The 14,708-nt window shown below is 35.2% G+C and overlaps 2 protein-coding genes across 2 annotated transcripts; both read right to left on the bottom strand.

Moving 5' to 3' along the window:
- Positions 1-580: 580 nt before the first annotated feature.
- On the bottom strand, positions 581-4,451 carry LOC122002890 (probable calcium-binding protein CML7). The gene is made up of 2 exons (XM_042558272.1): positions 3,907-4,451; positions 581-845 (listed from the first exon to the last, which is right to left on the bottom strand). The coding sequence occupies exon 1, from the start codon at positions 4,378-4,380 to the stop codon at positions 3,937-3,939; it is 444 nt and encodes a 147-aa protein (XP_042414206.1). The 5' UTR covers positions 4,381-4,451; the 3' UTR covers positions 581-845; positions 3,907-3,936.
- Positions 4,452-7,815: 3,364 nt separating this feature from the next.
- LOC122002889 (ATP-dependent Clp protease proteolytic subunit-related protein 4, chloroplastic-like) lies at positions 7,816-14,255 on the bottom strand. Its single transcript, XM_042558271.1, has 7 exons — positions 13,850-14,255; positions 13,186-13,389; positions 11,884-11,939; positions 9,757-9,883; positions 9,516-9,593; positions 8,403-8,516; positions 7,816-8,313 (listed from the first exon to the last, which is right to left on the bottom strand). The coding sequence occupies exons 1-7, from the start codon at positions 14,141-14,143 to the stop codon at positions 8,242-8,244; spliced, it is 945 nt and encodes a 314-aa protein (XP_042414205.1). The 5' UTR covers positions 14,144-14,255; the 3' UTR covers positions 7,816-8,241.
- Positions 14,256-14,708: the final 453 nt, after the last annotated feature.

Here is a 14,708-nt window from a genome sequence, read left to right as displayed (position 1 = left end):
GTAGAAATTTTCCTTCCAAATGGAACACACAAGTACAGAATGATGGACTATTGGGCCACCCACCGCGAGCACTTCCCAATTTACCCTCACAGCTAATGGAAAACTCCCATGTGACTCAATCAATCAACTCAAGTTCGGTGTTACCTAGTTCAACATTTTAGACCCAAAGTTAAAATGCAGCAGAAAGATGTCAAGTTATCACTCAAAAATCCACGGTTCGAACTCAACTAAGACACATAAAATTTTTTCCTACAAATAGAACATACAACCATAAGATGATAAGCTTCTGAGCTGCCGTTATGAATACTTCCCAATTTACCATAACCGCTGATAAAAAATTCTCATAAAACTGAACCAGCCATCTCATGTTCGGTACTGCTAGTTCAATAATTTATTTTAGTACAACTACAGTTGATTAAAAATACTCAATTAATCTACAAAATTAATAAATAAATGCCTGCTAAATTAATACAATTAGATTTATTGAACAAGTGCAAATTGAAATTAAAAAATTAATACATCTCAAATCTAATAAAATACTAATATTTTTTTTAATCATATTTACTTTAAACGGACGATGTCGAAATTGTGTTCGGCTACGATACTTTGCAAATGCCAAATTCATTACAAACAAAATAGCATTAGAGAATGCCACACGATAAGTTTTATGGTAACAATCGAAACACTAAGACAAAATGCTAATCAAGCTAATGTAAATGACCGAGTCCGACATAACACTGGAGAAAAGGTAACACAACTCACTCGATACAACCATCGGTCGTGACCTGTTCGTCGAACGATCACGCTTGTCGCTTGGAAGGAACGATCTTGCTTGGAAGGAAAGTCTGAAAAAGTTCGCGGTAAATAAAATCAGGGAAAACTTCTCAAAGTTTTGAGTAGCACGGAAAACAGTAGTTCATGTGTTAGATAATATCAAGATACAATCTAATTGAAGATTTACCTGAAAATTTAATCATATGATGCACAAAAAAAAATTACTAAAAGCGTCGAGATAGAAAAACGACTAGCAATAAGTATACTGAAATTCACAAGCATACGAAGTTCTGCAAGGTCATGTAGATTCAATCAAAACCATGGATATACCCACATTCTAATCATTATCATCAAGCCTGCATTTATATCCCAACTATTTGGGATCAACTATTCTATTCGACTATATGAATTCATTGTGTTTTCTTTGATTGTTCATCATTGAATATGCCTTTGTTGAAGGAAATGACTGACAAGAAACTCTAAACAGATATAGTAGACATCTGAACTCATATTGAACCATATTATCACAAAGTATCAGCAGGATGTAGGTATTCAAATGTATCTATCACATAGCTCTTATCTGGAATTTTGACGCATGCCACCCACCGCATGTCTGTTCTATCACATAGCATATTATACTAATATGCTCATATAAAATGTATTTGAAAACGTAAATAAAAACAATTTTATGTTTGGGATTATCCTAGTTCGAGTCCATCACAAGAAAGGAAGAGAGCTGTACGAGGAAGAAAGAGTTGTCCATGAGGCCAAGGGGATATGTCTCAAATGGATTCGGAGCAACAAGGCCAGCATCGATAGTGTACCACTAGGCGAAGCTCAATTGGTATGCCGATAGGGTGAAACCTATATTTGAGTTAGTATAGTCCTGTACAAGATATGGTATTGGAATGTTCGAAGACAAATAGTAGACTCTATAGTTCAAAGAGTTGAATCTTTTAAAGTTGAACTGTAACAGAAAAATTGTCTATAAATTAATAGAGGTAAACTATAAAGAGTTCATTTGATATCTATAAGTGTGATAGCAAAATGGAAAGACTTAAAAAAGACTTTTACCAATGTTTTTATCATCAGCCATGTTAATCCAACTCTTTAACATTGACTATATTGCAATATCACTAGTAATATTCGGATTTCTTATTTAATTATGTTTACTTTAGTTTTAATTTCCTCTCTCTATTCCTCACACCTCCAAATCGATTTAAATTGTTAACTATAGAATATATTGGACTTCTACTAATGTTTGTATAGGAACTCATAATCATGGGAGAGGGAAGGGGAGTAAAAGAAACAACTAGAGGTGAACAGAAGACAAATGAATATCTCCAAATTGCCATGCAAAAATGTGAAGGAAAAATTGAAAGATAATCCATCCTTTTAATTGGCTTCACAAATAATCGAAACCAAATCCATCCTCTTGATTCCCTCCCAAATCTCTCAATCCAGAAAAGCACTAAGATAGTTGTTTGACAAAGAACTTGAAAAGGATCAAGTAGGAGAAGCACGAGCTTAATGTTAATACCTAGCACTAAAACCCAATAGGGATCATCAAATAAGATTGGGTAAGAGTTTTATGCTCTTATTATTTTTTTTTTCTTTTACTTTGGCATATTCTGGTGGTGTTTTAAGTTTCTAATCATCAAAATATTTCAATGGAACTATGGAATTTCGGAACAGAAAGCCTAAACAAACATATTTATCTCAGTTTCAAATATATTTTTGTAATGCAATGCTATATGCCTCTTATTGTTTACTCCATCTGGCAAGTTTTCTTTACATGAAAATACCCAATAAAATGGTTATATTGGCAGAAAAAATACATCTACAAAAGCAATAGTTCGAACAGGTGTTTTGTTGTTGTAATTGTTGGTATTTGGCAGGATTTAATCTTCAACGTATACCTTTGTGATATTATGCTAAACCATCTACACTGTTTATAAAGCTCTATACATCTCATGAATTTGTTTGTTTCCATAACTGCCAACAAACATGCCTTATCCAATTTCTCCAAACGACTTTATCTTACTATGAAATAACCATTGACACAATTTGGGGGCGTCTTTCAATGAGAAAAGTACCTCAAATTACTTAAATATGTTATTGGTTATAATGGTTGGTACATTACTTTCACAGATTTTGTCAAAATGACAACTAACATCTAGATGTAACCATATTATTTGACAGATTAGCCATCGATATTATAAGTTTATAGGGAACTTGGACATTTAAGTCTTTTAACACCATGAGAGGATATAAATAAAATCTGATCAGTGGTATAATGATAGTTTACCATCTCCACCAGAGTGCAAGATTCAAGACGAGAAAAGCAAAATTAGAGATAGAGTTCTAAAAATACAATCAATTTACAACTATGATTCTATTTTTTTTTTTTTTTTTTTTTGCTCCTAGATCTTTGATACTCATACTAATTGAGATAGACCAAGATACCGAGAGATGAAAGGTAGGGGAGCAAATGAGATTAGATAGCTCAATAGTTGTAAGTCGTCTTTCTAAATCCGATAAGGATTGATAAGGGCATTTTCTGACTAAACTAAAGTTTGTCTTCAATTTTAGATGGAGAGTAGAGATATTAATTTTATAGGTAAAAAAAAGTATCAATAGATGGAGAATTTTGGTTGTGTCAATGGGAGAATCTAGCTCGCAAAAGAAGAGCTTTGAGTCCATTTGTCTGTAAATTATATTCATATGTGAACTATAAACGCATAAAACTAGGTTGGTATAGAAATATTTATTTACTTCTAAAAAATTCTACGCTTCCTAAGAACATGAATAGACCTTCATTGAAGTATAGAAACACAATCCTTCAAAACAAATGAATCGTGACACGAAGTGAAATAATTTTTTTTAACAAAAAAAGTGGATTTGGAGAACGAAAATATGCAATCAGAGAAAATGTTTACACAATCGTACAGTTTAACATCATATACTCGATGTACTTTGCAAATGCATTCAGATCAGACGGTAAGCAGAAATAAGTGGAGACCCTAATCATCGACATAATTGAGGTTTGAGGGATAAATTTAAGGTCGAAGTATGATCAGATCTCATCCAGGACGACCAGATCGCATAATGGAATCAAAGATCAGTACATACCTAGTTCACACGCCGCCGGAAACGAAGGGATCACTTGGCGACCATGCGAAGGATGAAGTCCTCGTATTGGATGGTACCCTCGGGTCCCACCTCCACCTCGCGGATCCACTCATCAAACTCGGCGGGATCGAGTTTCTCGCCGATGCTGGTGAGGACGTGGCGCAGGTCGGCGACGGCGACTTTGCCGGTGGAATCCTTGTCGAGGACGCGGAAGGCATCGCGGAGCAGGCGGTCGAAGGGCTCGGGGCGGAGGTGCTTGCGCATGAGATCCAGGAATCTGGGGAAGTCGAAGGGGTCGTTGAGGCCCTCGGTGGCGGCGATATCCTTGAGCTGCGCCTGGGTGGGGTTGCCGCCCAGGGAGCGCATCAGGATGCCCAGCTCCGACGGCGCGATCCGACCATCGCCGTCGGTGTCGAACAAGTTGAAGGCCTCCTTCATCGACGCCACCTGCTCGTCTGTCGGCTCCTTCCCCATCACCGCCGCTGCTCTCTCCCTTCTCTCTCTCTCTCTCTCTCTTCCGCGGCCTGCTCCGCTGCCCCCTTTCCTTTTATTCTACTCTATTGCGAATTGTGTGGTCTTCTTGTCAAAACGTGCTTACAATTTAAAAAATTACAAAATTGGAAGAAGGTCTAAAATTAAAAAAGATTTAAAATATTGTAGACTTGTGGCTATTGCTAGAATTAAATTGTGTAGATGAAATACTAAATGAGTTGTCTATTGATTTACCTACCTATAAAAATATGTTTAGAACAATATAATTTCGCATTTAAATTTCATAAATAAATAAGCGGCATTTTACTAAACCGTGTGAGCTTCAGTATTACCCATTTGACACAATCAAGTTTTCAAATTCCAAAAATAAATAATACTTTTCCATTATACTATGTTCAAAATTTTACTCTACTCATTTAAAAATTCTCTTAATTTACACGGTCAAATTATAAAGACATAAATAGAGTTCTTTAGAACTTTAAGTCATTTCAAATAATATTAACTAATAAATTTAAAGAACTTTAAATTACTTTAAATCAAAACTAATATATTTCTACGATCCTCCATAAATATATTATAAAATAATAAATTTTTAAATAAGAAAAGACTTAATAAAATTTATTTATCAAATGTAGGACAATAATACTTACTCATTAACACCACCAATGGATTCTTAAAACTCCCCTAATTGTTCCAGGAGATGCCTAGTTGGTAAGAGGATAACAGACTTACTACAATAGAGCAAGAGATCAATTTCTGATAAGTAGGGGTGTAATCGAGCCGAGCCGGGCCGAACTCTTGGATGTTTGAGTTTGGCTCGTTTATAATCGAGCTGAGCTCGAGCTTTATTTAACGAATATATTCATGACTCACGAGCTTATTCGAGCTTTTATCGAGCCTAAACGAGCTTAATAAATATAAATTATAAATTTAAATATTCATTAAAAACTAAATTATATATTTTAAAAAAATTATAATATTCTTGTTAAAATTTATAATTTTATTCTAATAAATAAATTAAATATATTTGTTTATGTTTTTCATAAGTAGAGTGTAAAATTTATAAATTCAATATCAAAATTATTATTTTTTTATTTAAAAGTTGATTTATGAGCTTAACGAACGTGTTCACCAGCTAACAAGCCGAATATTGTGAAACTTGAGCTTAGTTTGTTTATCTTAACGAGCCTCATTAAACGAGCTTTTATCGAATCGAGCTTCGAATAGCTCACGAGCGGCTTGACTCATTTACACCCCTACCGATAAGCGTATGTCCTCAGGAAAAAAAATTCTTCTTACCCATTAGTCAACTTGACAGTCGACAATAAATTGACCTCATAATTTATCTCCTTAAGGAAGTTTGAAGTGAGCGTAATTACCTTTTGCTATATTTAAAACTCTCCTAATTATTAAAATATCAAATTTTTAAATTTTTAAATGGTATATATCTATCCGTTAGTTTTGTTCGAAATTGATTAATAAATCAAAGAACTTTGAATAACTAAAATTAATATACTTCTAAAAACTTCCTTAATATATTCATGCTTTCATATCTGAATTCAACAATAATTTTTCATATCTGAATTCAACAATATAAATTAATATCGATGAATTTTTAGAACGATTGAGAAAATTTTAAGCGTGGAAAGGAAATTTTTGAACGTAGAAAGAAGAGAGATATCATAGGAAAGCATTGCATATTTTTGAAATTTAAAATTTGACCTCAGGTCAGGCCTGAACTGGATCTGACACAGGCCTATAACTAAACCCGTCCGGCCCAGGACAATTAACCGTGAAACAATTAACTCTAATCATTTTGTTAGTATCCTTAACACACACACATATATATATATATATATATATATATACTTGCACATCCATTTATAAGCGACTGTTAGATGACTCTCACTAAGTCCAAGAGCTCGGATCCCTCCTAGGCGCCTCGAGAGGGCAAAATCCACTCAAGGCACTTGATAAGGATCCATGCACCCGAATTCAATGAGAGTTGCTCAACAATCACCTACGAATAGGATGTACAAGGTATCACCACTATTTTTTTTTTTTTTTGGATGATTTATAAATCTTATTTGTGGTTATTATTTATATACATTATTCATAAATAATTCACAATCTCATAAATATTAACTACCAAATATATACATATATACAAACTTATTCATTTAGTACAATATATTATTCAAGATTGATCATTTAATTAACTTTATATTGTTAGATCGTAGAGCTCGCCGGGGGAGGGCAGTGAATAGCGATTTCAAAATTCATAGCGAGTTGGAGTAAGCAGCGAAAAAAAAAGCAAAATACAACGCTAACATAGATTATTTTTACTTGATTCGGAGTCTTTATCGACTCCTACTCCAAGCCCCGCACTCGTCGAGTGCTTTCATTGGGCAATTTACTAACAGTTCGCAAAAAGGATACAAAATGTAAGTACAAGAACTTTTAAATAAGAAATACCGACAATAATGAAAGAAAGAAAACTTTTAGCAGCAAGTTGTCGGAGAAGTTACGCAGCGTCGCAAGAGCACAGCGCAGTAGAGCAGTCATTGAAAGATGTTGTTGTGTTTTGCTCCAGGGTGAGACCTCCTTATATAGGACGCTCCAAACGCCCGAACGCCCGGACCGTGACGGAGGTCCGACCAATCAGCGTGCTCCTCGTTGCGACATGATAGAGTTTTATCTTCCGAGCGCCTGGACCGATTTCAGGCGCCCGGACCAACTCCGAGCGCCCGGACCACCATCTTCTAGAAAGTCCTTCTCCTGCAAGAAAATATTAGTCCGAGGTAAAATAAAAGTTATACTATTCTACAAAACAAAAGTTAGCACAAATATAATAAAAGAGTAGTAATTAGATTCCATCTCACCGAGACCGAAATCTAATCACAATCTCAACTTAGATTCTCGAAATGGTTCTAAGTTGGATCGACGCCTACTGTTCCCTCGAATGGGGAACGCGTCCTCACCAAGTCACTCCCCTCTAGTGACTTACCTTAACTTACCTGTCAAACGTCCGATCAGCCCATCGACCCGTGTGGACTTCGTGCCAGCTATCAGGTCAGTCCGTCAACCTAGCTGGACTTCGTGCCAGCTATCAAGTCAGCCCGTCGACTGGTCTGGATTTTGTGCCAAACATTAGGTCAATCCATCGACCATTTTGGATTTCGTGTTAGCTATCAGATCGGCCCGTCGATCTAACTGGGCTTCGTGCCAGCTATTAGATCAGCTCGTCGACCTAGCTGGACTTCTTCGGCACACTTATTCAAAGTATTAGATCACAACGAAACTAACTTAACCTACTTTGTCATTTATCAAAACCTGAGTTACACCGTTAGTGCTCACCACATCAACATATATATCTTGAATAAATATAAATAACTTCTTTCCAAACCAAACACTAAATTTACCAATAAACATTTATTTCAACACTAAGATGATAGCTTGCATTGTTGTAGCACAATAAGAATATTTTAAGAGCATCCTTAGCTATCGATTGAAGCATTAGAAAGATCATGTGCTTTCAGCGATAAACCTTGCCAATCTCAACCTATATATAAATCCCATTCTTGCTCTGGGGATTGATGTTTGAAGGTTCGTTGCATCTCCTTCCCCAATTGATCCTCATTGGCATCTCCTTCCCCCAATTGATTCTCATTGGCAATACACATTACTAAAGGGCAATTTGATGCACGAAGCTCCCGAATTAATAATAAGAAACTCTACTAATCTTGTTTACTTTAAGTTACAGCAAATGGGAAATGAATAAAGTGGTAATAACAACTTAATGTAATTTAACATTTTTGTTACCAGCCATTTGCATTAACCAGTCTATGAGAGTTGTCCCTTTTTAAGATCAGAGATAACACTTTGATCTTCCTGTCTTTTTTCGTTGTACAATACCTGATAATAAACCAAAATTTTAGATAGTTTCTATATAGTTTCAAGAAAGAAAAAGAAGAAGAAGAAATACTATCTTGTCAAATATTTACCTTATCGATGATCCCGTATTCGACTGCTTCACTAGGACTGAAATATTTAGGGCGTCTGATGTCTTCTTCGATCTGCTCACGGGATTTTCCTATATGTCTCGAGTATAGACCAACCTGAACACGTCAAGGTCAGTTTTGAAGTTGACAAGATGTATTATATCAATCTTGTTTATATTCATCTAATCTGCATTCAAATGTCAGAAACATAAAAACATACTACTAGATACTAGATATACATGCTATATTATAATTCATAAGCATGTCCTATTACAATAAGCTAACTGGTTTAGACAGCAAAATCCAGTATATTCCAGGGTTTTTATGTAGTAGAAATGCAAAGCATTTGAGAGATGTTAATCGTCATGCAAGCATACGATAAAAGCTACGACAACTAGTTTCATGATCCTGAAGAGAGATATGTTGGTGACCAAGAACAGGAAATAAGCATATATATTCGGAGGAGAATAATGAGAAAAGAAGTAGAGTACAACTTCCACTGAGATCTGGACATTCATTCACATTGTTGTCTCTCAGGGCGGCAAGATTCAAGAGCAGATCACTCACTTGGTTCGGGGATAAATAGCTTCAGTATATTTACGGCAGAAACCTATAGTTCACTCCAGATCGGTTCTGACCAGGTCTATTTATCACCCTGTACTGCAAAATCTCACTTGAAAAGGAATAGAAAAAGAGAGAATATAAGAATCAGCTCAAGGAATAGGCATGTAATGAATCAGCTACTTTTGTCAGTGCCAGGTTCACCTTGTGAATTGAATATGCAATCTCTAACACAAACTCCTAAGATAAATCTGAAACTCCCAATAGATATTATTTGCAGACAGCTAGTTTTTCTACACACAATCTTTTCCGTAGTAATTTTTAAAAATGTTCAATGTATCATGTGCAGATATGACTAGGTTAGCTATTTGATATTCACAAAAACTCTTCTTAGAGGAGAACCACATTCTAGTAATGTTAAGAGCATAGAGCAAAATAGCATATATTTGAGTGACCTTTAAAATAATTAATATTAACATAGAGAATATGAATGATCTTATTAGCTAAACTTGCAAACTGCATCATGCTTAAACAGTTTAAAGAAGAGTGATATACCAATTCAGCCTTGACATTGCTTATTTCTTTTCTTGCAATGTCAACATCTGACGCTTGACCTTGAAATCTTGCAATAGGCTGCGATATAAGCATTGTTTCAGTCATCTATCTGAATACACACACAACTAAAAAAAAAGAATATACTACTAGCTCCAGTGAATGGCAGGCAGATCAAGAAGCAAAGCATACAACAATTAGACTTAAAATTAGCAAGAGATAAGTGGAGATTGATGACCCCTACCTGTCTTATCATTATTGTTGATGATGGTAAAGCGGAACGGTTTCCTTTAGCACCAGCGGCCAAGAGCAGTGCAGCCTCTCCCCAAGCATTGCCAACACACAGTGTAAATATTGGAGTTTTAATGTACCTGTATTTTGAAAGTAAGAAATGCATTTGCACATGTATTTGTGTTCACTCAGTATGTCAGAAGTGACGCATTCTATTCTAAATAAGAAATGAGAAAAATATTGAATAACAGTCATTTCAAAGGTTCACATCTAGACGGATTGGTCCTCAAACATAAAAGAAGCAAGGCAATCAATAAAGGAAGAAAATAATTCCATTTTGGCAACACGACACTAAACTGTTACAAGAAAATCGTTTCAGTTACTATATTAAATATCTAAAGAGAACAATTGACAAAAAAAACATATCAAAGGGATTATGACTTTTGGGGTTTTCAGTTAAGATATTTCCACTGTGATCAATCTTGTTTCTTTATTTTGGTTTCATTTTCAGGGTTTTCTGGGAAGAGCTTAGATATCATTGTCAAGGGATTATGACTTTTGAAAGACTATGAATTTAAACTGAAAAATACGGAAAGCAAAAACCCACCACACGCTGGTCTAACCAGGTACCAATAGGTACTGGTTGTGATCAGCATGCCTGCAGAGTAGACTATGAACTTATCTCTCTCTCCTTTATTTTTCTCTTCTAGTTTCTTCTTTGAAGAAAATTTCTTACATTTTGTCATCTTTAAATCTCCCGTCTTTACTATGACTTTTTCTTAAACTCCCTTCTTTACTTTCCTCATCTTTCTCCCTTGTCGAGTCTATCTGGCATCTCAGAAGGTTTCCTTTTCTTATTCAGCTCCCTTCACTTTTCCTATCTTTTTTCATCTTCTCTATGAGAAACCTCCAGCTTCTCATTTTCTCCACTTCCAACTCCAGCATATTCTCTTCCCCTTTCTCCTTGGTGCTACTGTTACGAGTACTACCTCTGTGAAATACATTACATCAGTTGGTAACTTAAAGTACTTGCCATTGCTCCTGATACTTCTTTATTTATCTCTCTCTACTTTCTTTCTGGAAGAAAATTTCTTGCAGCTTTTCATCTCTTATTGTGTCTACTTGAAGGAAGAGGGGAAAGAAAGGGAAAGTGTTGGGGAACCGAGAGGGGAGAGATTTACTTTGTTTTGTCTACTTGAAAAGAGAGGAAAACACAAAAAATTACAGAAAATAGCAAATTAACCTTTGTTTATGTCATTGCCAAACCAAATAGAGATTTACTCTTTTCCTCTCTACTTCCCACCACTTCTGGAAGGAACCCAAAGTGGAAAAAGAACCTTGAAATTGATCTTTTCTTCTTTCTTCCACCGAAGTGACAAAGGAAAAGATTGTTTTTCCTCCTTTCCCTCCATTTGGACTCCTTTCCACTCAAGTAAACACAATATTAATCTTTCTCCTTCACTATTACTTTTTCTTAAGAGTATATTCACTTTCTTTCTAATTTCATATGAAATTAGTTATGCTATTTTCTTTACTTATCTCTATTTTTTGTTTTTCAATTTCTCTACTTAATGTCTTGACAACTTTTCAAAATTTCCATGATTAATTGATAAAAAAGGGTAGCCCGGTGCACCAAGCTCCCGCGAATACGAGGTTCTAGGGAAGGCCTATTGTACACAACCTTACCCTTCCATGATTAATTGATAAACACGAAAAAAGAGCATCCATCAAATGGACATGAAGAGAACTAAGAACCTAAGGATCCAACTTGCTAGCACTTTAGAGTTTAGATAGTTCTTTGATTACTCGATTGACACGTTACTTAAACCAACTCTAAAAGTTTTCGTGCCAATGTAAAGGTTTAACATATTATTGTCATCCTTATTTAGCATTATATTCTAACAGATATGATAATACATTATTTATTCTAGGAACATTATCCCTTAAAAAACCTCCAATGGGTTTTAGAGTTTACAATAAGTATGCGTTCTCTAGTTCGCTCAAGCAAATGCCTATCATTTGAGCAACATATGAAAGTGGCACTTCATAGCATCAAGAGCGTTGACAAGCGGCCAACAGACTAGAAACAAAATAAATAGAAAAATTGCATTGTTTAAATAGAATGAGTAAATGAATTAACCTCATAACATCATAAATTGCAAATGCTTCTGTCTCATAGCCCAACTTTTCTCCGCCCTACAGGAACTAACAGGGTTAGTTCAGCGAAAATTACTATGTGCACAAATAATATGGTTAGGTTCCAGAATGTAACAGTCATAAAAAGAAGAAAAGGCGTTAATGGAATAACATGAACTCTATAAATGATCAAAGGAGCAATTTAACCTAGATTCATAATTATGATTTATGAGAAATTCATTGGCCGAATTTTTTATTTAGATATGGAAGTTTTTGGCAATACAGAACATCAAATTTTAGTGAACACAAACAGATTCTAGAGGATTCATCCAGGAAAAACTCATTTTAGCTGTTCAGTTTGTCTAATGTTGTGAATTAGGCTAGTTTCATTTGGTCATGCAAGCCAAAAACATATTTCTAAAACAAAAATAACTCGGTAAAATACGCACATGTCCATGTCCAATTTCGATTGTAATCTAAGATGACCTTAATTCTATACTTAACTATGACAAAGGGAAACTAATAAATAAAAAGGCTATTTTTTGTTGTCCACAAACTATGCATGTCACTGAAACTATAATTCCAGAACGACGTGCAAAACAAGACTAACTAGATCATCAATGAAATAGATTCATACAAGAGCAAAAACGTGATTACATTATTTTTCTTGCTACTAAATAGAAAGTTTACAAATTCCCACCCAGTAATCCTTCGGTCCATGGTAAATTTAAATCAATAAATATCATCTTATTCAAGATTATATAAGAAATGTGATGGCAAAGAAACCAAATCTTTGGGGGAAAAAATCTTACTAACCATATCGAGAAGAAGTAACGTAGAGATGCAAGAAATGGCACAGAAACACAGAATATTTCTAGAAAAACAGGCACCAAGCAAAATAGATATTATGCCTTTCAAATCATGACCAGACCAAAAAAGAACAAATGCAAAACAATGAACCAATAATTATCATGAAATGAAGCAAACAAAATGCAAGCGAAGCCATACAGAAATGCTTCGACTAGAGATTTAGTTGATATCATTAGCCAAAATTATATTTCAACAGTTACATGAAGCGCCCAAATGTAACTCAACAAAAAAGAAGTTTTTTGTATGGCACAAAATAGAATACAGAGCTACCAAGGCAATCAATGTCATGTATCACTCAAATAAAATGATTGAATTAGCAAATTCTGATGGAAGAACAAGTTGTACACACATTTTTTAATGCATTAAATCAACAAATCCTGTAGTACGTCATTGTGGTAAATTGGTATAATACTTCAAGAAGGGAAAATCTACTAACCTTTGTTGTGCCGGTGGAATTAATGTATAGGTAAATTGGCTTCTTAGTATCTTCATATTGAAGATATAAGAACTCTGCCATCATCAACTCTGTCACTGCTGGAACAAGACACATGCCCAAGTATACAATTCGATTTTTATACAAGTAAGAAGCTAGATCCGGAGGCGGTTGCTCCCATGCTGTTCCTCTCAAGAAAGGAATGACCTATTAAGAAAGTAAAATCAAGCAACAAAAGTTGAGAACGATTCAGAAAAAAATGATTCACCAATGTGGCTAACAACAATAGACATATTTTCATGAAATGGCAAAAGAGCTATTGTAAGTAATTAAATTTCCACCCAGGAGTCTCAAAAAATAATAATAATAATAATGCAAACAAGAACCTAACATATCCAAGAAAGTCTCCACGTAGATGTACCAGATAAACCTCAAAAATACTCGTTTTGAAGTAGAAAAGAAGGGCAAAAACAGTAGCAATCGAAGAAAATGAAGATTTTGAACTTGACTCCCGTACTAGTCATTAAAAAGGTACACTTAACTAATGAATCAACGAAACATAAACGCCACTACAGTCTGGGGAAAAAAGCAGCGCAAACAAGGATGGAATGCCCACAAATCAAACAATTGATACAAAGACAATATTTTTCTTCTCGTGTTATTTTACCATGGTAACGACACCCCTCATGGGCCGGCGGGCGTGGGGTAGAGTAGGCAGCTTCAGGGACGGAACCCTTAATCCGTTGAAGTCGCTATGGACGCTCCCACCGCCGAGGAAAGGAGTAGCGACGAGGCTGAAACTTAGGGAAGAAGGCCTCGAGGAAGCGGAAGAGAAGGAGGAGGCAGAGACGGAAGCCCTAGGCGCTGACCTGCCGCTGCTCCACGACAATCTGGGGGAAATGGAAAGAACGCGGCAGGCATCGGCAGGGATTGTGCGCGGAGAGAACAAGGCGATCTCCATGGCGTGTCCCCTCCCTTTTTCTCTCCGGCAAAAGATGGCTCCGCCGCCGGCTCGAAGGGAAGACGATGAAGCGACAGCGGCGAAGGGTCGGAAATGTGCCTAGCTATATAACGCACGTGCGATGCGACTGCGTGGCATAATTATATATCTTAGATCGATAAAATTGATCGATTGAAATTATAAGTTCACTTCGGTTAGATTAATTTGAATTATTAAAATATAGATTATTGTGATTAAATTGTTTCGGTCTCAATGTTAAAAATCTAAATTTAATTAAACCAATTAAATAAAAAATCTACTATGTTATTAGCAATCAATCAACTAATTGCTACACTTAAAAAATCAAATATAATATTTAACAATTGATCATTTGACTTGATTATACATAATCAATAAATATCAATCTCGATCTATGATAAAAACTTTGATTATTTTAATTTTTATCAATTTATTTAATATTTTATCTGTTTGATTTATTTTAATTTTATTTAAAAATTCGATGGATTCAATTAGATAAAAAGGATCAATTTATTTTATTTCGATTTAAACTATTAGATTGATTCAC

Source organism: Zingiber officinale, chromosome 7A, assembly GCF_018446385.1.
Source record: "Zingiber officinale cultivar Zhangliang chromosome 7A, Zo_v1.1, whole genome shotgun sequence".
Lineage (NCBI taxonomy): Eukaryota > Viridiplantae > Streptophyta > Magnoliopsida > Zingiberales > Zingiberaceae > Zingiber > Zingiber officinale.
Note: the sequence above shows the minus strand (reverse complement) of the source record. Positions and strands in the feature narration are given on the sequence as shown.